The sequence below is a fragment of the Microtus oregoni genome, unplaced genomic scaffold, assembly GCF_018167655.1.
Source record: "Microtus oregoni isolate MIOR12 unplaced genomic scaffold, Mior012 000009F_ref0000495, whole genome shotgun sequence".
Taxonomy (NCBI): Eukaryota; Metazoa; Chordata; class Mammalia; order Rodentia; family Cricetidae; genus Microtus; species Microtus oregoni.
The window spans coordinates 20,736,855-20,762,902 of NW_024543068.1; the positions used below are offsets into that span (position 1 = coordinate 20,736,855).

The window sequence follows — 26,048 nt, forward strand, 5'->3', positions numbered from 1 at the left end:
ACAACTATCTATGAACATCCACCGACACTTGGCTTACACCTCTGTGCCAGACACAAAGTGCATTATCCCACCGTGTGACACCCACTATTCCTCTATGTATGTCTATGCTTCTAGAGGCTCCCACAGGGGGGCTCTTGCCTATCCTCTGCAACCTAGCCAGGGCAACCCCATCTCAGCCATTCGCAGGGGATTCTGCTTCCAGCCCATGGCTTCCTCTGCCAGCACAACAGGCTGACATTCTAAGGTGACTTCAACAATCTTTACCTCCTTGTCTCAAAAAAAAGTGGGTGGTGGAGCTGACAAGAGGGTTCATGCAGGTAAAGGCCTTTGCTGCAGAATCCTGACAACCTGAGCTCAGTACCCAGAGCCCACACACAGTGGAAGGAAAGCACTGACTCCTAAAGTTGCCTCTGACCTCCACATACACTCTGTGTCTCTGTCTCTCACACACATAGCAAATAACTTAAAAATTATATATATAATTAAAATACTAGCATGGTAAGTAGGTGAATGGCATCTAAGGAATAAGAGTGAGAGTCGCCCTCTGGCCTCCACTGCACAGGCACACAAGTGCCACATATACCTGCACACACAAGTGCTCCCGCACACAAACACACACTCACACAAAGAAAAATGAGTAAAAATAGGAAAATGTGCTTTTTAAGATCTTTCTAAAATTCTTTAATGAGTAGTCATGAAAAGAACAACTTGAGCCAAGGAGTCCTGAGCATGCTAATGAGCTACTTTAGGACAACAAATACTAATCCTATAGAAAGTGTTAAGTCAAAGTAGTTTACTTCAAATATAGGGACCTGAATAAAGAACGGGAACACACTGGATTATTTAGGGAAGGTGTTTTGTGACGATAGGGTTGTCATGACCAAGTCCAGCGTGTCCTCAATCATTGCGTTATTCCTCTCTATCACGAAGGAATTCCTTCCACTCTGTTTCCCATTTTCTTCTGATTCAAGGGGCAGGAGAGTATGAGGGTTGAACAGATGTCGAGGCTCCCCCAAGATGCCAACTCTGTAAAGAGAATTATTGCCATAGTTAATAGACTGTGATTCCCAGTTGTGTTTGTGACTGTGATTGCCAGTTCTCCCAGTTCTGTTCTGTGATAACCACACACACACACACACACACACACACACACACACACATTAAAGCTAAGACATACATTTATTTAAAAAACCAGACCTGTTTCCATTCCACCATTGTGGTCTTACATACTAGCTCGAAACTGAATCTTAGCAAGATTCTGCCCTGGCTGTACCCACATCTCCCTAAGATGAATACTTAGAATAGACCCTCAGCTCTAAGAAGTCTGGCCCTCTCTTTTCAGGCTACAATTATTGAGAATCTAGCACAGCTTCTAGGATTTTTTTCTCTCATCCAGATGGGCCTCAGTGGAGACCTCTGGTCAGGGAGTCAGGGGTTGGCAGGGGAACAGAAGCTTTCTCAGTACCTGAGCCCCTGGCCCTCCCATCCCCACCAGGAGGCACCACCCACGACTCTGCTGTGATTTTCCTTGGGCCACTCACACGGGCATGGCCACAGACTCCAGACTTGTTGTGCCCTTCTGCATTCGGGGTGGCAGTTTGATGCCTGCCACATACTTTTTTTCAACGATATGTTGAGCTTTTTCTCTGAGAGATGGCAGCAGTGTAGACAAGACTGGGGAGCGCATGTCCACAGCCTTTTTAATTGCTGGACGTTTTGCCATCATTTTCCTGTGGGATGGAGGGAGACAGTCACCTTAGTTACGTTGTCCTGCTTCTTACAAACGTCCTTAAGCGGAGGAAAGGTCCAATGGTCACAGCTGAGTCGGATGCCATGGGCAGGTTTGTGGCCCAGCTACTTAGGATTACAAGTTTGGGGCCAGTCTGAGCTACACAGAGAGACTTCTCTTAAAAACAAAACAGAGGAAATAAGTGAGAGGTCCTACCGAAACTGTACCAATGTCATGCGCTTCTTCTCTCCTCCTGATTCTTCATCCTCGCGTTTCCTTCGGGGAATGTTGAACATATTGGTACGAAAAAGCCTCCCTACTTCTTCCTCAATCTCTGTCAGGTACTGACGTCGGAACACAATCCAAGCTATGTATGTACAGAAAGTATAAAAGGACTGAAAGAGAAAACAGAGGAATCACAAAGCCCAGAAATGCTATGAAAACTTCCCCGCAGTCCCCATTGTATCTTAGGTAGACAAAAACCCGGATGACCCAACGGCTTGACATCCCTGGAAGCTGTGTGGATTGATCTGTGTGCTCACACTTATGGATGGAAAGGCAGGCCAAAATTCTAGGGCATAACAAACGTTATCATCCTTTTTAAAAAGGATATCTGAGCCGGGCGGTGGTGGCGCACGCCTTTAATCCCAGCACTTGGGAGGCAGAGGCAGGCGGATCTCTGTGAGTTCGAGACCAGCCTGGTCTACAAGAGCTAGTTCCAGGACAGGCTCCAAAACCACAGAGAAACCCTGTCTCGAAAAAACCAAAATAAATAAATAATAAATAAAAAGGATATCTGTTAAAAAGGTGTGCCTGCCAAATGGCTACTTGTCATTGTTGTGTGTTATTGTTTTCATAGAAAACGAAAAGTCCCCAAAGCAAGAGGCTTACCTCAAAGAATTTCCAGTCTTTTTGCGTGTCTGAGACTTTATCCCTGAAAAATAACAAATCCCAGCTGTAGGTGATAAGTTTATCACACATAAAATGTGGGATTATGACTGGTAGCTCTATTAGAATTTGGACCTGGAATGTCCTGAGGCCATAGGTTTGGTCATTAGGAGGTGGTGGGGCCCGGGCGGAGGAAGTAGGTCACTGGGAATGGGCCCTGCCAGGCGGCCCTGTCTCTGGGTTCTTCCCCTCTGTCCACTCCCAGGACATAGCAGTTTTTCTCTATCATGCCCCTGACCACAAAACTCTTCCTCACCACAGGCCCAGAACATACTAAGACCTTCACACTGGTTATATTTCATCCTTCTACGCTCCTCGTGAGGGAGTCAGCACTGTGATTTCTACATTACATGGAGGAAGCTGATGTTGAGCTTCAAGTTCAGTTCTCTCTCTGTATTTCCATGGTGCTAAGCAGGGACCTCTCATCTTTCCACTGATGGCCGCTCCTACCCCACATACTCCTCATACACCTCTTTTGCTGGATGAGCACTGAGTGTGTGTTAAATACATCAGATTTGTGTGTGTGTGTGTGTGTGTGTGTGTGTGTGAGTGTGTGTGTACTTTGTTGTAGTTTATATTTAAAGAGAGAGACAAGAGCTGGGCAGTAGTGGCGCACGCCTTTAATCCCAACACTTGGGAAGCAGAGGCACGTGAATCTCTGTGAGTTCAAGGACAGCCTGGTCTACAGCGCAAGTTCCAGGACAGCCAGGACTGTTACACAGAGAAACCCTGTCTTAAAGAGAGAGAGACAGGCAGACAGAAAACAAAGTTGGATGGATAGCGAGGTAGGAAGGATCTGGAAGGAATTGGAGAAAGGGAAACATGATAAAAATATATTGTATAAAAAACATTTTCGATAAAAATGTTAACTATTAAAAATACAGAATGCACCCACGCATTCTTTAAAGCTATGCTATTCATATGCGCAGGATCTATCATTCATTGTAGAGTTCTGTTCAAAACAGAAACACCGATCAATAAAATTCAATATAAACTTCCCAGGTTGGATTAAAATACTAGAAAATTTCAAAATCTTATAAACAAAAAATTCTGTAAATGAGAAAAAAATCACTAATAAGTAGTATTGGAAAATAGAATATTAGTAAAGAAAAATTATCTTAGATTCATTGTTCACCTGATGTATTTGACACATTTCAAATGGATCAAAATGTAGCATTTTTAATGTGTTTTTTAAATATTTATTTGTTATATATACAATATTCTGTCTGTGTGTATGCCTGAAGGCCAGAAGTGGGCGCCAGATGGTTGTGAGCCACCATGTGGTTGCTGGGAATTGAACTCAGGACCTTTGGAAGAGCAGGCAATGCTCTTAACCACTGAGCCATCTCTCCAGCCCCCTTTAATGTGTTTTTTAAACTAAGAAAGAGGCCGGGCGGTGGTGGCGCACGCCTTTAATCCCAGCACTCGGGAGGCAGAGGCAGGCGGATCTCTGTGAGTTCGAGGCCAGCCTGGTCTACAAGAGCTTGTTCCAGGACAGGCTCCAAAACCACAGAGAAACCCTGTCTCGAAAAACCAAAAATAAATAAATAAAATAAACTAAGAAAGAAAGATGAATAGTTTAACCCAGGAAGAACTTGTATGATTATCAAACAGTATCAGAAATAAGCTAGACAAATTCACATGGATAAAAGGGCAAACTGTTTTCCTAATGTATATCAGTTGCAGAAAACAATGAAGCAGAACACATGGCCAATCTTGCTATGTATGGGACACATAAAATCTCTACAAATTCCCATCTCTTCCTTAGTAAAGACTAAAACTAAGTAAGTATATAACCAGATAAGACACCTTGTAGCTTTATATATCTTAACTTTAAACTTTCAAAAGAATTTGTCATAAACCCCAAGATAGCCAAGTGAACTTAGAGTGGTTGGTAATAAAAGATTTCCTTTCTTTTCAAGACAGGGTTTCTCTGGCTGTCCTGGAACTCACCAGCTGGCCATAGAAGATTTCTAAGCCTTCATGAACTAAGGCTCCTGGTCCTATGTGTGGGAGGTCTGGAGAGAGCTCTGGAAGCTTCTGCTTTTTTGTTTGTGTGTTTGCTTATCTTTCGAGATGGGAGTATCACTGTGCTGCCCAGGTAGGTCTTCAAGAGATGCACCTGCCTCCGCCTCCCTGGTGCTTCACCTACACACCGTCCTGCCATTATCCAGTAGCAGATAACATGAACATTTAGCAGTTTGCACTTTCTAGTTAAACATGTTCTGGGTTATAAGTCATAAGGAATTAGCCCAAATGCAATTCGGATAAAGGTGTTCAAAGCAAAGAATAAGACAAAGAAGCTCAAATCATACACATATTACATATTCACAGAAAGAAGGGTGAATCAAGTGACTAGCACACACAACAGAACCCCTTTAACTGCTATTGAGACTACATACAAAGAATATATGGATAGAGAATATGTGTAAAGAATAGTGGATTGACTGGGTTCCCACACACAACAGCACACCTCCAGCTGCTACTGAGACTGTGTAAAAAAAAAAAAATCAAAGAAAGCACACAGGAAATGTAGGCATCCGGGACACTTGGGTCGACAGAGCTTCCTCGGAAGACAAGGAATGTCTTAGACTTCGTTCTTTTCCTGTGCTCAAGGTGTGGCTCTTGGACCACTGTGAAACTAACTACTCAGGCATTTCAGAGTCCACAACCAAAGCTCCCTATCCTGTAAGTCCAAACTTTCCTGTGCTGCGAGCCTCATTTAAGTTTTAGGAACAGTATGTAGGCATTGTCATCCTAAGGTCAAAACAACCCCCCCCCACCACCATCAGTTTCTCACAGACAGTGCTGTCTCGATGGTGGTCCTCACAGGTGCTAAGAGAAGCAGACACTCACTCCCCTGCAACACTAGCCATCACTTGATCTCCTTCCGAGACAGCCAAGCAACCCAGGTCATCAGGCTGAGCAGGATTCCACAGAGAGGACAAGTGATGTTGTCCCAAGATGGAGCAGAGTCTATAAAATGCCGGCCGAGCTGCTGGAATACCTTCCGTACTTACTTGGCTCTCTCAACACAGTTATCAATGGTACTTGGGGCGGATTCTCACGGGAGGGAACACTTCCTCAAGGGTACCAGGGACTAGGGACGTGCCGACCTAGGGCAGCAGAAGCGCATGCGTACTTTCCACAGTTCATGTGATGCTTATCCGCCATGCCGACGCCCAGCACGAGGATGCAGTACTTCTGTGCCAGGTACTTCTGCGCATCTTCTAACTTGCTCATAACCAGCTCTATCTCTTTTTTCTCTACCAGGCCTCTGGGGGCAGAGAAGGAGACAAAGATGATTAATTCTGGTGTAAGTCTGTGTTAATGAGCAAGAAATTAGAATTATAGGCTATTTTGAAAGAGATAGTGAGTCAACAAACTTGGCTCACCAATTTGACTTCCTTGAGTTTTGGCATTGGGAAACTCCTTAAAATCTCTCTCTTTTGAAAAAGATAGATTGGCTTTTATTTGTATGTTTTGCCCACATGTATGTTAAGTGTACTGTGTAGGTGCCTGGTGCCCACACAAGCAGAAGAGGGCACTAGAATAGGAGTTACGGATGGTTGGGAGCCACCATGTGGTGGCTCTACCTGAACTCTGGACCTCTGGAAAAGCGGTCAGTGCTCTTAACTGCCAAGCCATCTCCAGCCCCTCAAAGTCTCTTAGGGCTCTTAGTCACTGGAGTTAGCATCTCAAGCTTAGGGTCAATGTCACTTGGATAGATCCCTTATACTTGATGCTCTTTATAAGCTCCAACTATATTCCCAGCAAATCCTAATCTCTATAGAACACCCCAATAACAAGTTATCAGCCCTGGTTGCTGTGCCGCTGCCTGCTCTCATCCCCGCAGTTGCTAAAACACTTGTGGAGATTCTGCCACCGTAGTTCCCCCCACCCCCCCCCGAGGCCCTGGTGTTGCTGTTAAGTCAGGCAATCTGTGTCTGAATGCAAGCTGCTCCCTGTTCTGAGCTCAGCTCTGTTTGGTGGGGAAACCATTCACTGGCCACCACTCAGTGGATTTTGGCATAGACTATGAGCACATCACTTCCCTACAAAAACACAGCCCAGTTCTGATTGAATTGCAAATGAACTTTGCAAAAGCCATTTGTTCTTCGGTTACAGCAGGTCTGAAGTCTGATTTTAAGTGTTTGCAATACAACATGGTAGGAAAAAGTATTGTTGGCAATACTGCCAAGGGGCACTGGAAGGTGAGAGAAATGCGCTCTGAAGTGAATCTGGGCGGCGGTGGTGCATGACTTTAATCCCAGCACTCAGGAGGCAGAAGCAGGCACATCACTGTGAGTTCAAGATCAGCCTGGTCTACACAGGGAGATCTAGGGCTACACAGAAAATCCTATCTAGAAAAACAGAAAACAAAGAACAAAACAAAACAAAAAACCTATATGAAGACATGCTGTGAATGGAGAGGGGTAAGTTTAAGAACCTTTAAAAAGCAAGTTCCATGACAGCCAGGACTGATAGAGAAACCTTGTTTCAGAAACCAAAACCAAAACAAACAAACAAACAAACAAAAGCACGAAGTGTATCACAGGCAATGAAAGGCTTGTGGGTCACTGCAGTAAAGCGAGTTTCTGGAATAAAGAAAGTGGGCTTCAACTTTAAGAACCTAGATGTTGCTCAGTCCCAGATGTTGTACAGTCCAAACACATCCTCTACATGCAGACTGCAGGTTACATACCAGTACCGCCTGCCGGCCTCCTTCTGATGGCCCTCACCTTCCTTTGCCAGAGGTGCCACTAGCTAATCCTTTCCTTTACTATAGAAACCCAGCCAAACAGTGGTCAAGGGATGCTCTCCAACATCTGGACAGTGGTTCTCAGGTTTCACTCAATTCTGAAGGAGAACTATCCTGACTACTTGCTCCAGATACAGAGTCCCGATGTGACCCCATCTCCAGATTCCGGAGAGAGTCCAGGAAAAGTAACACAATCATTCCCACTGAATGTGAGGCCGGGAAATCCTTAGGGATGTACATAAGGAACCTGCGTGTTGGACTTTCAAAATGGCTCAACAGAAGCAGGTGCTTGTCAAGAAACCTGATGATGTTAGCTCAATTTCTGGGATCTACTTGGTGGGAGAACAGACTCCAGCAAATTGTCCTCTAACCTTTACACACACACACACACACACACACACACACACACACACACACACTAAATAAATGAAATGTAATTTTTAAAAAATTAACAAAAATAAAAAAGAACCTATGGCTGGAGGGACGAATCAGCAGTTAAGAGCACACTGTTCTGCCGGAGGACCTAAATTCCATTCCCCTGCAGCCACATGGCCCCTGACCTGAAACTCCAGAGGACCAGACTCCCCTGCTCTCCTAGGGTGTCTGTTCTCACATGCGCATACTGATATGTAGACACACAGCTACACACAGTTAAAACTAATACATGGTTTTAAAGTCCTGTTGAAGTGGAAAGAGGGGGGTAAGCTATGTAACCAAAGCCTAAGAAAAAATAACCTCAGTACAAACTTCTAGGCGGCGCTGGTCCACTGGCATCAATACTCTGTGCCTGAGTCGTTCCCCTCGACATTTTGGTGTTTTCACTTCTGCGACATTGCCTCAGGAATTGGAAAGGGGGACTGAGTATCATGTAATCCAGGCTGGACTTAAACTCACTGTGTAACCGAGAATATGAACTTCTGATCTTTCTGCCTCCACCTCCCAAGCACCACACCAGGTTTATGCAGTACTGGGGACTTTTCAAAATAAATAAACAAAAGGGATGAAAGGAATACCACTTATACAGCCAGTTGGGATCCAAGGGATTGACATTGATGAACTTTTTGCATCTGGAATCTGATATTTTCCTCTGTGCATACACCCCAACACAATCTATATTTAACTCTGTTATAAAGAAGTAAACCAAACTGACTACTGGACGCATAAGAAGTGAAAGATGATCACGATTTTTAGAACCCACAGTTTAAGATTTGGGTGGGTGTGTTTTCCTATACCACTGTGTTCTAATTAGTTTCAGTACACGGAAAAACTTAACCAGCAGACCTTTCTCCTCTGTTACTTACAAACTAATATATAAAACAAATGTCCATGTTGGATTGGTAATACGCCTCAGAATTAGAAGAAATCAGAAGAACATAACAGGCCAAAGAGCCACAAAAGCCTCCTGAGTTCGGTTTGGGAATGGGAGGCCTCCTTGAGCCTTGTAAGCCACGGTTGGCTTTAGCTTGTGGTGCTGCCATAGAAACGCTTCACGCTCTGGCTGCCCTGCTGTGAAAGGCCACCCTGAAATAACACTCGGTTGCGTATCATGGTGGTATTACAGGCACAGCAGTGTCTGAAGGATTTATCTGGTTCCTTACAAAACTGCTACTCAGGGACATCGATCAGTCCACAAAATGTTTCTCCAACTGCTTGATCAAATACGAGAGTTTTATATTTAAAAACATTCAGTAGCAACAAATTAATGGCTCTGCACACAGAATTCCTAACAGCTAAATCATTGAGTTGGTTCCACACGTCCGGGGTGGGGAGTGGTGGACACGGCCTGGGCACTTGGAAAGTTCCACAGATTGTGAAAGGTGGCCAAGGCTGAGAGGCCTTGTTGTGTTCTGAACTCCAAGTTCCCAGATTTGGGCTCTGGTATTTATCTCTAGGCCAACACTGCCTAACAGCGTAGTCAAGTTTTCTACAGACAGGTTAAGAAACTGCGTCGATTTTCCTTTGATGGAGAATGTTCTGTTTTCAGCCAAATCTACTTTTAAAAACACTTTGCCTTTTGTTATTAGATGCTTACAAACCTTTTAGCAAGAATTTTGTAAGCATAAAAGCCATGAGGAGCCGGGCGGTGGTGGCGCACGCCTTTAATCCCAGCACTCGGGAGGCAGAGGCAGGCGGATCTCTGTGAGTTCGAGGCCAGCCTGATCTACAAGAGCTAGTTCCAGGACAGGAACCAAAAGCTACGGAGAAACCCTGTCTTGAAAAATCAAAAAAAAAAAAAAAGCCATGAGGATAGCTGGATGGTGGTAGCACACGCCTTTATCCCAGTGTTCAGGAGGCAGAGGCAGAGGCAGAGGCAGGCAGACCTCTGTGAGTTTGAGGCAGCCTGGTCTACAGAGTGAGTTCCAGGACATCTAGGATGGTTACACAGAGAATCCTTGCCTCTAAAAACACAAACAAAAAACATAAGAAGAGACAGGTGGAGCTGGAGGAGAGAGCTCCGCATGGCCAGGGCTGACCTTATGAGCTATAACTAACTTCGAGTGGTTCATCTGAACTGAGGTACTATAAACATAAGAGACACCAGATTCTGAAGACTATAGAAAAAGCAAAAGCAATCCCAATAATAACATTTCCAAGGGGCTGGGCAGATAGTTCAGTAGGTAATGTGGTTGCTGTTCAGACCTAAGGACCCGTGTTTAGATCCCTAGCACCCAAGTGAAGGCTTGACATGGTGGCAGGCACCTGTGACCTCCACTCTGAGGACACTCTGGCTGAAAAACAACAAGCTTCAAACAGTTGAGAAGCCCTGTCTCAAAACACAAGGTGGAGAGTGATGGAGGGAGATACTGAATAGACCTTAGGCTCCCGCATGTACACATATGCATATAACATATGCATGCATATATAACACACATGCATATAACACATAAGCACACACAAATACAATTTTTTTATATTTTTATGGTTTATTTAACTTTATTTTATGTGCATTGGTGTGAAGGTGTCAGATCCCCTGCAACTGGATCTTCAGATAGTTGTGAAGCATCTGCCATGTGGGTGCTGGGAATTGAACCCAGGTCCTGTGGAAGAGCAGTCAGTGCTCTTAACCACCGAGCCATCTCTCCAGCACCCCTCCCCAAGAATACAAATTTTTAAAAGAATTATTTTAAAGTACTAACATCCTAGTATTGAGTACGTACTATCATGGCAATTTTTTGTTTGTTCGTTTTGTTTTGTTTTTGTTTTTCAGAACAGAGTTTCTCTGTGTAATAGCTTTAGTGGTCCTGGAACTAGCTCTGTAGACCAGGTGGACCTCAAACTCACAGAGATCTGCCTGCTTCTGCCTCCTGAGTGCTGGGATTAAAGGCGTGCGCCACCACTGCCCAGATATTATTATAATATTTTTAAGTCACTAGGTTAGATAAAATAACAATTTAAATTCATGTCACCTGTCACCTGTATCTTTAATTTTTAAAATGTATCTTATTTATTTCTTTATTTTTATTTCACGGGCATTGATGTTTTGCCTGCGTGTATGTCTGTGGGGGCGGGTCAGATCCCCTAGAACTGGAGTTACAGACAAGTATATTATACTGATGCTGGAAACTGAACCTGAGTTCTCTGGGAAAGAAGCCAGTGCTCCTAAGTGCTGTCTCCTGAGGGCGGGGTGGTAGTGGGGTGGTGGTGGTAGAGGTGTTAAAGGCATGTGGCCACAAACATGGCTTTCAGTACCTCTCACCATAGAGCATTGCCGACCTGTGTTTGTTAGAAATGTTTCATTATGAGAATTCCTGTGTGAAGTCTCAGTGAGCTTTAAAACAGAGCAAATCCTTCCATGAAAACAATGTTTTCCTAGACCAGGAAGATTTAAGAGATGCCATCGCCCTGCACCCTAGGCAACACTGCCAACAATAAGAACACTCCAGCATATTTCAAAGTCTTACTCACACCATGTAGCTTTGGGGTTTCTTTTCCATTGAGAGTTTCTCCAAGTAATGAGACAGATAGTACAAAAGCGCCATAAGGAAGCTGTCAAGGTTCTTATTTCTACAGGGAAATTAAGATAAAAGAAGAAATCAACACTCCCGACTGTAAACGTTAGGTTTCTTGTGAAAAACAATGGGGGACACAGTGTAAGAATAAATAGAAATACATGGGTCCAAACCTATCACGCAATTAACTTACTATTTAAAATTCTCCCCATTGTGATGAAGATGTAAAAAGCATCTGAAAAACACTTATTTCTGGGAAAGCTGATGCTAAATTATTAATGTATTATTAATAACTTTTTCACCTCACAAGTATTTGCTCTGTAAGTAATTTATTTGCATTGTTTGTGAAATATACAAGCTGAGCAGGGTGGTTCATATTTGTCGTGTCCCGTCCCGCTGCCCCGTGTCGTCGTCCCTCCCCCCGTCCCCACCCCCCCCACCCCCCGTCCCCCGCAATCAGGAGGATTTCAAGCTCCAATAACTGACAGAGAACACTTCTCCACAGCATAATCCTATCTCAAAACACAAGCAAAAGCACAGAAATACACGAAGCAAACGTTCTCCCCTTCTTTTGCAAACGTCTTGCTCCAGAAGGGGCCGCTTGTGGAATCACTGCCGTCCATATCAATTTGCTCTTACCCCTTGCTCTAGTACTTTGGAGCCCCTGTGACATGGGGCCCTGACCTCAGGTATCTCTCCCACACTCTCTAGTCTAGTCTCTGAGAGGATGGCTTGCACAGAGGCGCCATGTGCTCTTCTGGTAAGAACCAGATCTGTTTCCACTTATTAGGCCTGTTTCACTTATTTCCCCTTGGAAGAGGAAGGGGAAAGATGTATGTTGTTCCAGCTTTACCTCATAAACGTTGTAAAAGAGCAGACCCGCTGCATTTCAGTGTCTTGGAGGGAAAGCAATGCAACAACTGCAGAAAGAAGAAGGCAGTTAGTTAAGCAGAGAACGAGAGCGGAGCCCGTGGAGGCTGGAGGCTGCAGCATCTGGTCAAGCGGGAGGAAGAAAGTTGCTCACACTTGACGTCATCCAGCGTGATGTTGCCCAGCTGATACCGTTTCTCCAGGGCTTTCGCTGACTTTTCGTCCCTTGAGGCAAACCTTTTATCTGTCAACCTGTTTGGGAAGAGAACAGTCTCAGCTGGTGATTTTGCTGCTGTTGTTTTTAAGATGTGTTTTTGTTTTATTTGTATGGGGTGTTTTGCCTGTTGGGATGTCTGTCTGTATGCCACATTTGTGCGGTGCACAAGGAGGCCAGAAGAGGATGATGGCTCTCCCAAGCAGAATTACAGTCACTTGTGAGCCACCCTGTTGGTTCTGAGAGTCAAATCTGTGTCAAATCTTAGAGGAGGAGCGGCCAGTGCTCTCGACCTCTAAATCACTGCTCTATCCTCCCGAGAGTATTTGAAAAGATTTAGCTGTATCTAGTATATCCAGGGATGCACGAGGAATTTGCTTGTAAAGTAATGCGTGGATTGCATTTAATGCAGCACTATTTCACAATGCACTTTTGAGCATTGTTTTACTATAGGAGTAGAAGCATGCATAGTGATAGAAAGTGTAAATTCAAATAGATCATTTTTGTTGTTTTGTTGTTGTTCATTTATTTGTTTTTCCTTCAAGATAGGTTTCTCTGTGTAGCTCTGGCTGTTCTGGAACTCACTCGGTAGACCAGGCTGTCCTTCAAGGTCTCCCTACCTCTGCCTCCTGAGTGCTAGGATTGAAGGCGTGCGCCACCACTGCTCAGCTTTCAAATCATTTAAATGACTTAATGGACTGAGGATGTGGTTCAGTGATAGGATATCTGCTAGAACGTATGAGGCTTTTATCCCCAGCACTATGGATGGATGGATGGATGGATGGATGGATGGATGGATATGAATAAAATCTGATGTCATTAGTATTTTCAGATTAATAAAAACTGTAACAAGCTTGAAATGTACTAGTAGACTCATTTTCGGAGGAATAAACATTTAGTGGCCATTTAGAACTCCTGCTGTAGTTGAGGTACTGCCTGTGTTTCCCTTGATGGATATTGGCATGACAACCTAAGAAAACAGGACTGGTATCTCTTCGTGTTTGTAAAGACAAGCCAGTCCGTGGAGAGACGGCATGGGCGAGGTGGAGCCACCTTTCTGAAGCCGGACCATCCATCTCAGCGAAGTGAACTGCCTTCCCTTTCTTGCCTCGCTCCTTGAGCTCCACTGCAGGCGTGAAACTGCAACAAGAAGGGCTTGATTAGGGACTTGACCTTCTCCCAGCATTCTGTGGGGCCACAGCCCACGCAGTCTGAAGATTGGCATACATTAGCAGTGCTCAACTCAAGATGTATGTCCACACAGACCCACAATCAAGAGGAAGATCAGCTCCTCCGACGCACCTGCAGCTTTAGAAAGTCACCGCGCACAAAGCATTGCTGTCTGAACGTCTTGTCGTGACAAAGAGGAAGCTCATAAGTGTGGAAGGCTTTCTGAGTTTATTGGGTACTTGTGGCAGGCCAGGTACTTCTAAGCACTATCTCGTTTTCACTACAACTTTATGAGAAAAGCATTATTGCCATCCTTTTCCCACCTGAGAAGAAGTGAAGCTAAGAGGTTACATAGCAACTGGTAAAGCCAGAGCAGGCGCCATGTCCTCTAGGCACTGGGCAGCTCTGCCTCCCAAGCAGTCATCTCAGGGTCACTGCTCTGGAAGCTTTCAGCATTTGACTATATGTGGTGTGTGTGTGTGTGTGTGTGTGTGTGTGTGTGTGTGTGTGTGAGAGAGAGAGAGAGAGAGAGAGAGAGAGAGAGAGAGAGATCACATTGAGAAGAGGGACAAAGAGATCCAGGGTAGAGTCCTGAAGGGAAACCACAATTTGAATAGAAGGCCAAGGACACGCACAGATTAGCAGTCTCAGAGAGGTGTGGTCCTGTCCTCTAGTGTCCTCATTGGCTGGGCTTCAGTCTCCCAAGGTAAGGTAGTCTTAGAACTCAATAAAACCTCTTCCCTAGTGACAAGTTCCCCCAACCACATAATATGGGACTTCTAAAAGAGTAGTAAATCTAACAAACACAGACCATGGTAAACAAATACTTAGTGAGGCCCTACTGGATGCTAGGAATTCCCATGACTCCAAGTTCATGATAAAAATAAGATGGTATTTGAGTAGAGCCAACACATAGACTCTTGAGAACACAATGTCAAATACAACAGTTTGGTAGTTTACTGTAGGTTACAACTTACTTTTTTCACCCAATCAGAAGCTTCACCTCTGCCCAAAGTTATGTATCTTACTATTAAACTTAGGCATGTAGAAGCAGAAGCACTTTCTCCCAAGTCAGTCATTCTCTAAAAATGGAGACCATTTTTGTTTTATTTTTTAAAGATTTTCTTATTTATTATATATACAATATTCTGTCTGTGTGTATGCCTGCAGGCCAGACGAGGGCACCAGACCTCATTACTGATAGTTGTGAGCCACCATATGGTTACTGGGAATTGAACTCAGGACCCTTGGAAGAGCAGGCAATGCTCTTAACCACTGAGCCATCTCTCCAGCCCCAGATTTTTGTTTTATTTTGTTTTGGTTTGGGTTTTTGAAACAGGGTTTCTTTACATAGCTTTGACTGTTCTGGAACTAGCTCTGTAGACCAGGCTGGCCTTGAACTCACAAAGATCCTCCTCCCTTTGCCTTCCCAGTGCTGGGGTTAAAGGAATGTGCCACCACTCTCCAGATGACCAATTTTATAAACTCCCATTACCTCGTTTTCATATCTCACAAGGAATTTTTTTGAGAAAAGCTTCACTATGGAGGTGATAAAGTTAGCTTGGTACTTTCTTCCAGGTTTGCCAAGTTCCTGGCAATAGTCATATGTAAGAAAATGTTAGCTCCTAAAGGCTGGAGAGATGGCTCAGTGCCTAAGAGCACTGGCTGCTCTTCCAGAGGACCCAGGTTCACTTTCCAGTACCCACATGGCGGCTCACAACCATCTGTAAGTAGTTACCAGGGATCCGATGCCCCCTTCTGGCCTCTGTGGGCAACAGGCACATATGCAGGGCACAGACACACATATAGGCAAAAATAACTTTTTAAAGAGTTGTCTTTCAATAATAGGCTTAACGGTCATGCTTCCTTTTGAGAACCATGTGGGGAAGTTTACTGAAAACTTTTAATGTGTACACTAACAGAAAGATGAACTGATCAATTGTAATGTGTGAGCCTTATTTGAATTCTGATTGGAGCAAAATAAAATGTATCAGACACAAGGAGTCTGCTGAATGCCAACTGAATATTTGATATTAAGGCTTTATTTAAAAATTATTTTGAATTTACATTTTTGTGAATGGACTTTCTTGGCCTTTATTATGTCACATAATCTATCTTTATCTTTCAATATTTTTTTACTTCTGTGTGTGTGTGTGAGTGTGTGTGTGTGAGTGTGAACACACATATGACACGGCACATGTGTGAGGTCGGAGGACAACTTTTGGGAGTCAGTTCTCCCTTCCATCTTGTTTTTTTTTTTTTTTTGATGTTGTTCGCATTTTGAGACAGGGTTACCCGATTTGATCATTACACTGAAACTCCTTCCCACCTCTTTCTCCCCGGAGCTGGGTTTACTGACATCTACCACTCTGCCCAGTTGTATGCTGGAGACTGAACCCAGGGATGTGTGTATGTGAGGTGAGCACTCTACCAACTGAACCACGTTTCAAGCTCCACAACCTACACTTGAAGTCATAGCAATCAGTGTTCTCCAAAATCAGTGTCAGTGCAATCCAGCCATATATTCAGGACAATTTGGCAGCAAGCTGATAAAAACTTGGACTCATCTGGCCTCCATGGGCACCTCACACACATACAAACAATTAAAAGTAGCACTCAGGAGATGGAGGCAGATAGATCTCTGAGTTTGAGGCCAACCTGGTTTACGCAGAGTTCCAGGACAGCCAAGGCTACGCACAAAGAAACCCTGTCTTGAAAAAAAAAAAAAAGAAAGGCAAAGCTTAAAACCTTTAGTTTATTAACATATTTCATGAATTTCATGAATATGAAAAAATAAACCTTACTTTAAACTATTTAGTAATCTTAACTATTAAACTTTGACTTTTAAACTTACCAGTCATTTTAACTGAAATATTATGTGATTAACACTAAAACATAGTTTGAAAAGTACAGCCAATTAGCCTCACTTATAGAAATTCAGTTCATGGAAACCATGGTCACACTAGTCTTCAGTATCGGGGCTGGCACCTTAGATTCTGCCTACGTCCTCTTGTGTTGTAACTTTTTGGCCTCCTGCACTAGCCTGTCTAACCCCCAAGCGTTCTCAACACCTAGCTCACACTCACTGAGGATGATGCTGCAGGAGCTACTGGCCAGGATCGTTGTGACGTCTCAGTAGAGACAAACAAGCAGGAGTGAAAGGACTGCTTTGGAGATGCTGAAATAAGTGTATTCTATAGAAAGTAAATGCTTGCTGGGATGTAGCCTAGCGGAAGATGCTTGCTGGCATGTGCAAAGCCCTGGGCTCACGCTCCGGTACTGTAAGACAAAAATAAAATAGAAACTGATGATTTTTCACTCTAACATGGTATTTGAATTATCTGACAATACCTCTAATGCCTTTATAGTTCTATAATTTTAAGTACAAACTGCATGTTTTAGACAACTCTTTTTCCTGACCTCCAGCCTCATCTGTACACCAACAAAACATGTTTTCGTGGGAGCCTGTCATAGCAACCATAAACACGCACTGTTTTCCTCTGTATGTGGGGGAATGGCAACGCGAGCCACTCAGCTGCCTGGAGAGCAACCTAGCTGCTAACTCCTCCTTCTCCCTTCATATTTGGGTATTACAGCCCATCAATTCTATCCACACAGCCATTTTGATGTCTTCACCCCGCTCTGCATGTATCTGCATAGTTAGTCCTGACTCCGACTCTCCCCACTTCTGCCCCGGTCTACCACCCCTCCCCGGCACTGCCCTTTTATTTGGTCCTCAGTAAACAGCTGGGTAACTGGACATGCTCCATAAACATTTGTTAAATACTTATTTTGTTGGCTGGGCGGTGGTGGCGCATACCTTTAATCCCAGACGCTGAGGCAGGCAGATTTCTGTGAGTTCCAAGACAGCCAGGGCTACACACACCAAAAGAAAAAAAAAGAGGGGGCTGGAGAGATGGCTCAGTGGTTAAGAGCATTGCCTGCTCTTCCAAAGGTCCTGAGTTCAATTCCCAGCAACCACATGGTGGCTCACAACCATCTGTAATGGGGTCTGGTGCCCTCTTCTGGCCTGCAGGAATACACACAGACAGAATATTGTATACATAATAAGTAAATAAATAATTTTAAAAGAAAGAAAGAAAGAAAGAAAAGAAAAAGAAGACAAAGTCATTAAAGGCTACTCAGTAAAATCATTTTCAGATAGTGGGATTTAATTTTAGTTTTTAGATTTCTCTGTATGACTTATTATTGCCCCCCTGCACATGTAATTGACATAGAAATACCTTAAAAAATTTTTTTGTTAAACTTTACCTTCTACACAGAGACAGAGACCCACACGGGAGCACCGGACAGAAATCTCAAGGTCCAAATCAGGAGCAGAAGGAGACGGAGCACGAGCAAGGAACTCAGGACCACGAGGGGTGCACCCACACACTAAGACAATGGGGATGTTCTATTGGGATCTCACCAAGGCCAGCTGGCCTAGGTCTGAAAAAGCATGGGATAAATCCGGACTAGCTGAACATAGCGGACAATGAGGAATACTGAGAATTCAAGAACAATTGCAGTGGGTTTTTGATCCTACTGCACGTACTGGCTGTGTGGGAGCCTAGGCAGTTTGGATGCTCACCTTACGAGACCTGGATAGAGGTGGGCAGTCCTTGGGCTTCCCACAGGTCAGGGAACCCTGATTGCTCTTCGAGCAGATGAGGGGGGGGGGGACTTAATCGGGGGAGGGGGAGGGAAATGGGAAGCGGTTGTGGGGACGAGGCAGAAATCCTTAATAAATAAATAAATTTAAAAAATAAAAAAAAAGAAAATAAAAAAAAAAAACTTTACCTTCTAAATTCCAGAGTTTTGGTTTCATCTTTCCAGTACCACATTCCTAATCGTAGTCCACATTGCTGTAAAATGAAATGATTGCATCAGACAGAACTGAAACTCACGTTACAACCCACATGTCCCCATAAACCCTCACTATTTTCTGCCAGACCCTGATTGTTAATTCTACAGAATTAATGTCATTATGTAATTGAAGATGAACTTGAGTTTCTTTTTTCTTTTCTTTTCCTTCCCCCCCCCCCCCCCAGACAGGATTTTTCAGAGTAACAGCTCTGGCTGTCCAGGAATTCGATCTGTAGACCAGGCTGTCTTTGAACTTACAGAGATCTCCCTGTCTCTGCTAGGATTAATGGCCTGAACCTCCACAACCAGGTGAACCTTGAGTTTCTGATCCCTGTCTCTACTTCACTGGGATTACAGGCATGTGCTATAATATCTGTTTTATGTGATGCTGGGAGATTTGTATCCAAATCAGCGGTGGGTGTACACTAGGCAAGCTCTCAACCAACTAAGCCAATCCAGTCTTTGTTTGTTTCATTTTGTGTGTGTGGATATTTTGCTTATGTGTTTATGTGTATACTCCCTGTATGTGATACTGGAAGCGGTCATGAGAGGGCATCGGATCTCCTGGAGTTGAGTCGATTTGTCGGTGCTGGGGTTTGAACCTGGTTCTTTTGGAAGAGCAGCCAGTGCTGAGCCATCCCTTCATTGTTTAGTGTTTTGACTTGATTTCATTCTTTTCGTTTCAATAAGGAAAGGGAGCGAGGATGAAGGAAGGAAGGAGAGCAAGGATGAAAAAAGTGAAAGTAGGGGAACAGGGAAGGGGAAGATAGGAAGGGGAAAGGAGGAAAGCAATTTAGCTCAAGGCTAGTCACAGCTATTCAGAGGAAGCCATACAGCAACCTTTAATTTAGACCTTTAAGTTAAATTCCCATTGGAAAAAAAAAAAAAAGTCAGCCAGGCTGCGGTGGTGGTGCGCACCTTTACTCCCTGCACTTAGGATCCCTGAGTTCGAGGCCAGCCTGGTCTACAGCGTGAGTTCCAGGACATCCATGGCTACACAGAGAAACGGTGTCGTGAGGCGGGGTGATGGGGAGAAAACGGGGGGTGGGGAGCAGTAGGCTGTAAAGTTGTCCCTGACCTACAGGGACAGACTTTCACACAGTAATTGGGGACAAACACCAGTCTTTCCCCTCCCTGGGTCCAGAGCAGGCCTGCTTCTCCTGCAGTAGGACTACCTATCTCACAACATGATAGAGAGGAGTGGGCTTTCATCATTCTCTACACATCTGCGTGGGGCGCCAGACAGAATTCAGTTCCGACAGCACACCCCTCTGTTTCTCTATCTGGAGGCAAATATGCCCCACTGCTCTTGAGAACAGTGGGCGCAAGTGGAAGGCCACGATCCGCCTGTGGACGAGCCGAGCGCGGAGCACAGGACCAGGACAAACGCCGCCCCGGCCTCCCCATTGAATCCCGCTGGGCTCCCACTGTACGGTGCCGGCTACACCGGCAGACGATGTAGCGGGTCTCGGTCAGCACTGCCTTCCTGTCACCGGCCCCAAGAAAGTGCGACCAGGCTGCACTTACGTCCAGTCGGGTGGAGGATTGCCCGTCGAACTGCTTCCTCCTAGAGTAAAACTCCGGCACGGAGAGCATGGTCTCACCCTGAGCAGCACACCGTGGTTGCCTGGGGTCGCCTGGGATACGGCCACGCCGCGGCCCGGCTGGCACCCGAGGGGCGGGGCTTCCGCCTGACGGAGGACCTGGAGAGCTCTCCCCCACCCCCCTCCCACCTATCCTCCACCCCTAGCTCGGGTCCGTCCAGGACTTGACACTGCGGTGCCCCCATGAAATTATCACCCCATGCTCTAATTGGATTAACTGGGTACAGCCCTATAGTAAAGACCTGTTCCAAACTGCCATGGCTAGCGCAATGGAATTGAAACACTGTTGGACTTGGGTTGATGTGGAGGGTTTGTTTAGTGGAAGAGACTATGGTTACGGAAATAAAACTGTCTGAACAGTTTCTTTGTTAACTAGTGAAACCTGGTTTTAACGTACTTCTGAAAATATCCAAGTCAAAAGTTACAGAAATTTTTGAGTGCATGGGCATGTGTGTGTATGTGTGTGTGTGTAAGTTAGGGTTATGCCTGCTGTGATGAAAGGCCATGACCAAAGCAAATTGGGGAGAAAAGGGCTTATTCATCTTACACTTCCACTTCACAATTCATTAGAGAAAAGCTAAGACAGGAACTCCAGCAGGGCTGGAACCTGGAGGCAGAAACTAATGCTGAGGCCATGGAGGGGGGTGCTGCTTACTGGCTTGTGCCTCATGGCTTGCTCAGTCTGTTTTCTTATAGAACCCAGGGCCACCAGCCCAGGGATGGCCCCACTCACAATGGATTGGGCCCTCCTCCATCAAACCCTGATTAAGAACATGCCCTGCAGGCTTGCCTATAGCCCAATCTTTTTTTTTTAATATTTATTTATTATGTATACAATATTCTGTTTGTGTGTATGCCTGCAGGCCAGAAGAGGGCACCAGACCTCATTACAGATGGGTGTGAGCTACCATGTGGTTGCTGGGAATTGAACTCAGGACCTTTGGAAGAGCAGGTAATGCTCTTAACCTCTGAGCCATCTCTCCAGCCCCCTACAGCCCAATCTTAGGGAGGCATTTTCTCAACTGAGTCTCTTCTCTGATGACTCTAGCTTGGGCCACATTCACATAAAAACCAACAGGACAAGCCAGGCGGTGGTGGCACACACCCAGCACTCAGACGGCAGAGGCGGGTGGATCTCAGTGAGTTTGAAGCCAACCTGGTCTACGAGGCAAGTTCCTGGGCAACCTGAGCAGTCTCTGTTACATAGAGAGACCCTGTCTTGAAAAAAACCAAAACAAAAACTAAAACCTAGCCAGTACAGTGTGCAAAGCATTAGCCTTAATGAGTACTCAAAATCAATGTTGCTCAGAACAAAAGCAGGAACTTGTTCAGTGTTGGTGGGTATTCAAGTGAGCTTGTGTTCACTTCCGGCCACGAACCTTGTTCCTTCTCTTCACAGTTGAACTGATAGGCAGACTTGGGTTATTTCCCCCTCTGATATAAGCAATGCTGGATGAAGAGGCGGGCGACTAGGAATGTCTAATGAGTCTGCTTCTGAATTCCCACAGCTGAACTGGTAGGAGCTGCGCAGTAAACAGCCGAGAATACCTGCCCATAAACTTTACGGTTATAGCAGCCTGCATGTTGATGCCTGCTGCCCTGGTCTCCCAGGCTCCCAGTCACTGGGTATGGTGGTCTAAAGCTGCAATCAATAAATCCCTGCCCTGTTCACTGGAGTCAGTTCTACCCATTGCTCAAGCTGAGTTCACTGCATGGAGATCCACCTGTACACTTCCAGTACTAGTCTGAAGCGAAGGGCCAAGCAGGCTTAGTTACTACTGAAAGGGAAAGAGTATAATATCCCAGATGCCAAGAATTATTTAACAGCTACTATCTACAACTTGGAGGGGAGTGAACCAGGAGAAAATGAGATAAAGTTCCAGAAAAAAACCAAGACCAAGGAATCTAGTTATTTCACAACCAGGGGAGAAGGTAAGAATAACCCTCTTCAGATAGCCCTCTGAATGCTTTAAGTGCTAAGAGAACACCAAAGGGTTTTGTAGACCTCACCCTTTCTAACTAAACTAAGGTAAAAAAAAAAAAGTTTCTGAGAAATTAAAACGTTATTTAAAATTACCATGTGTAGCCTGGCATGGTAGTGCACGCCTGTAATCCCGGCACTCTGGAGGTGAGGTGGAGGCCAGCCTGGAACCCACATGGTGGAAGCGAGAGCTGACCCCAGAAAGTCACCCCCACTATCCATATATATAGGGAAGCACGGACCTACACAAACACACACACACACACACACACACACACACACACACACAATATGAAAGGAGCAAACTTTTTAAAGTTCAGACTGTTATAAAATAGAAATATAGAGTTACCTTCTAATACTTAATACTCCTAAGTATCCTAAGAGAGAAAGAGTTGTTTGGGCCTAATCAAGAGAAACTCCTAGCTGGGTGTGGATGGCACACGCCTTTAATCCCAGCCCTCAGAAAACAGAGGCAGGCGGATCTCTGTGAGTTCGAGGCTAGTCTGGTCTGCAGGTCAACAGAGTTTCAGGACAGGCTACAAAGTTATGAGAAACCCTATTTCAGAAGGAAAAAAAAAGACAGAAACTCCTTAAAATCTTATTGAAACTGAGGAGCAGGGCTTGATGAGATGGGTAAGAGGTTAAGGCCATTCTTGCAGACGACCTGGGTTTGGTTCCCAGCACCCACATGATGGCTTAAGCTTATAACCCTGTCTCTAGTTTCAGGGATCAAACTTCCTCTTCTGGCTTCCAAGAGCAGCAGTTACACACATGATGTACATACATATATGCATACACAGCACTCATAATACATATTTTTAATTCAAAAAAGCAATTAAGAACATGTAACAGAAAGCAAAGTTTCTGGTCTCAGAATTTTAGACCTGTATATAAACACATCCTTGTGTTGGGCATGGTGGCACATGCCTTCAGTCCCACCCCTAAAGAGACAGAGGCAGGCAGATCTCTGTGAATTCCAGGTCAACCTGGTCTACATCATGAGTTCCAGGACAGTCAGGGCTATGTAGAGACACTGACTCAAAAAAAAATTATATGCTTATTTAGTGAAAAGGTCACAAAGATATATATGCAATGCCGTAATTCTGCTCATGAAAAAAAAAAAAAAAGAACAATGCTTGAGATGATCATGGCAGTGCGTGCCTGTGATTCCACCATTGGAGGTACTGGGGCAGGAAGACCGGGAGTTCAAAGTCTGCCTGGGCTACATATCAAGCTAGACTTAAGAACAAAACGTTTGTGATGCCAAATATTGAATGAACATTTTTATTTGACTAACCTCCAGTTTACAACCAAGCTTCTCCACCATGACAGCGGGAAAGCAGCGTCCATGGTATCTTGATTGGTTCTGAAGAAAAAGACATTTTAAAACTGAGTACTGTCCCACTAGACCAGAAATGCATATGTTCTGGAAATATTTACATTCCAAGAGTCATACCAAGAATAAAACTGGCTGGGCAGTGGTGGTGCAGGCCTTTACTTCACTGGGAGTAAAGGAGGCAGAAGCAGGCAGATCTCTCTTGTGAGTTTTAGGCCAGCCTGGTCTATACAGTGAGTTCCCGAATGGTCAAGACCACACAGAGAAACTCTGTCTCAAAAACAAAACCAAAGGGGCTGGAGAGATGGCTCAGAGGTTAAGAGCATTGCCTGCTCTTCCAAAGGTCCTGAGTTAAATTCCCAGCAACCACATGGCGGCTCACAACCATCTGTAATGGGGTCTGGTGCCCTCTTCTGGCCTGCAGACATACACACAGACAGAATATTGTATACATATTTATAAAAAAAAAAAACACCAAACAAAAAAAGAGAACAAAACTGGATTCTTTGAGTGACCTGTAATTTTCACTCAGGAATGAAACTTTGTATATGGCTTCTAATGGAGAGTGTTTGTTCATGCCTATTTATACATTAAGCATACAGGCGCAATTGAGCATTCCCATACTTCGTTTTAAAGATTCCTTTTTATTATTTCAATCGTGTGTGTGTGTGTGTGTGTTATATGCACATGAATACAAGGGCCCTTTGAGGTCAAAGGTCTCAGATACCCTGGAGCTGAGGTTACAAGCCCTTGTAATCTACCTGATGTGGGTGCTGGAAATTGAACTCAGCTCCTCAGGAAGGGCAGTATGTGCTCTTAACTACTGAGCCATCTCCCCAGAAACTTCTTTTGTTTTATTTTGCATTTGTTTCTTGAGACAGGATTTCTCTGTGTAGCCCTAGCTGTCCTGGAACTCTGTAGACCAGGCTGGCCTCGAACTCACAGAGATCCAGCTGCCTTTGCCTTACAAGTGCTGGGATTAAAGGCGTGCGCCACCAGTGCCCAGCTACCCCTTACTCTTCTTTATCCTATCATACATATTCCCTTAGCAGGTCTTGACATATGGTTATGAGTTTAAATCTTTACTCATATTCGTTTATGTGTCCATGTGTGTCTGTGTGTGTTTGTGTGTCCGTGTGTGTTATAATAAACAGGTGGAGTACCAAGGACAACTTGTGGGAGTTTGTTCTTTCCCATGATGCAGGGCCTGATCATGAGGGTGGAACTCAGGCACTCAGGGTTGGTTTGTTTTTAAGTTCCAGGATCGAAATGCAAGAGAAATATGCTTTGCAACACAACTTCTACAACCTACAATTTTAAGTGGGAATGTCTTATGTGCCTGTCCACTCAGTTTCATAAAAGATCTTTTTATTTCATCCAGATACTCAGATTGTATTCCTGCTTAAGATGTAAGGTTGAAAGCTATGGGGCTGAGGGTGTAGCTTGGTTGTAGAGTGCTTGCCTAGCATGCACAAAGCCCTGGTTAAAAAAAAAAGTGGGGGACTAGAGTGATGGCTCAGTGGGTAAGGGTGCTGACTGAGGAGCCTGAGTCCCATCCCTAGGACTCCTGGGGTGGGAGGAACTCTCTCTCCAGTTGTCTTCTGCCCTCCACATGTGCACCACAGCAGGAATGCAAACACACATGCACATAACACAACTGTCATTTTGAGAAAAAGATCGAGGCTGGAATGATGGCTCAGGTTAAAATCACTTGTTGCTCTGGCAGAGGATCCAGGTTCAATGCCCAGGACCAAGGTGGCAGCTCACATCTGTCTCTAACTGCAGCTCCAGATCCGGTGCTCGCTTCTAGCATCAGTGGGTACCAGATACACACGGTGTAGATATACACGCAGGCAAAATACCTAAATAAAAGTTTTTGGTAGCGTATGCTTTTAATACCAGCGCTCAGGAGGCAGAGGCAGTCAGGTCGGCAGATCTCTGTGAGTTCAAGGCCAGCGTGAGCTATAGAACTAGTTCCAGGACAGTCAGGGCTGTTACACAGAGAAATCCTGTCTTGAAAGACAAAAAACAAAAATTAAAAGATCAGTAATTCTTGAAAGTCTCTTTTCCTTAAGCCTCCGTTGCATACTGAATGTGTGATATATCAAAAATTCTATTAAGTTTTATATAAGCAGTATTTCCTAAGTCATAGATTTTAATGCCTTTCCATTACACATATAAAATTCTATAAGAAATTTAAAGTGAGATTGTTTCTCAATGTCATATATCTCAATATTGTAAACATTATATCTTACTTTTCACCTCAAAACAGGGATAAAGTAATCATTCAGATACAAATGTGTGCCTGTTTTAATAAATTGTCTATCTTTAGCCCTTAGCTTTCTAGTTGCAAATATATCACATTTATTTTAGACACTCTGGCTACTACTTGGATGTTCCAATGATGCTAATTATTCCTTGAACTGTAATTTAACCCTCCTAAGAGCAGGCATTGTTTCCACTGTTATTTGACCAGGGCTAGTCTAACGTGGTCAGGAGTTCCCAGGTATTCTTGAGTTACCAGTTTCAATTACCTCTTGGAAACACTAAATGGCTACTTTTAGTGGCATTATCTTAGTAATATTCGAATCTAGATAAATTTGAGAAGACGGAATCAA

At 44.4% G+C, this 26,048-nt stretch overlaps 1 protein-coding gene across 4 annotated transcripts; it reads right to left on the minus strand.

Annotated features, from left to right (window-relative positions):
- Positions 1 to 685: 685 nt before the first annotated feature.
- Positions 686 to 23,565, minus strand: Ppp1r36 (protein phosphatase 1 regulatory subunit 36). Of its 4 annotated transcripts, XM_041658684.1 has the most exons (12): positions 20,037 to 20,098; positions 18,444 to 18,508; positions 16,730 to 16,922; positions 13,527 to 13,613; positions 12,414 to 12,511; positions 12,243 to 12,309; positions 11,346 to 11,444; positions 5,820 to 5,954; positions 2,621 to 2,663; positions 1,946 to 2,124; positions 1,542 to 1,730; positions 686 to 1,026 (listed from the first exon to the last, which is right to left on the minus strand). In XM_041658684.1, the coding sequence occupies exons 4-12, from the start codon at positions 13,547 to 13,549 to the stop codon at positions 840 to 842; spliced, it is 1,020 nt and encodes a 339-aa protein (XP_041514618.1). In that variant the 5' UTR covers positions 13,550 to 13,613; positions 16,730 to 16,922; positions 18,444 to 18,508; positions 20,037 to 20,098; the 3' UTR covers positions 686 to 839. The 4 variants fall into 4 exon arrangements, with proteins under 4 accessions (XP_041514618.1, XP_041514617.1, XP_041514616.1 ...); XM_041658683.1 differs by lacking the exons at positions 16,730 to 16,922; positions 20,037 to 20,098 and adding an exon at positions 23,392 to 23,565; XM_041658682.1 differs by lacking the exon at positions 16,730 to 16,922 and having other exon boundaries at positions 20,037 to 20,167.
- Between the last annotated feature and the right edge of the window lie 2,483 nt (positions 23,566 to 26,048).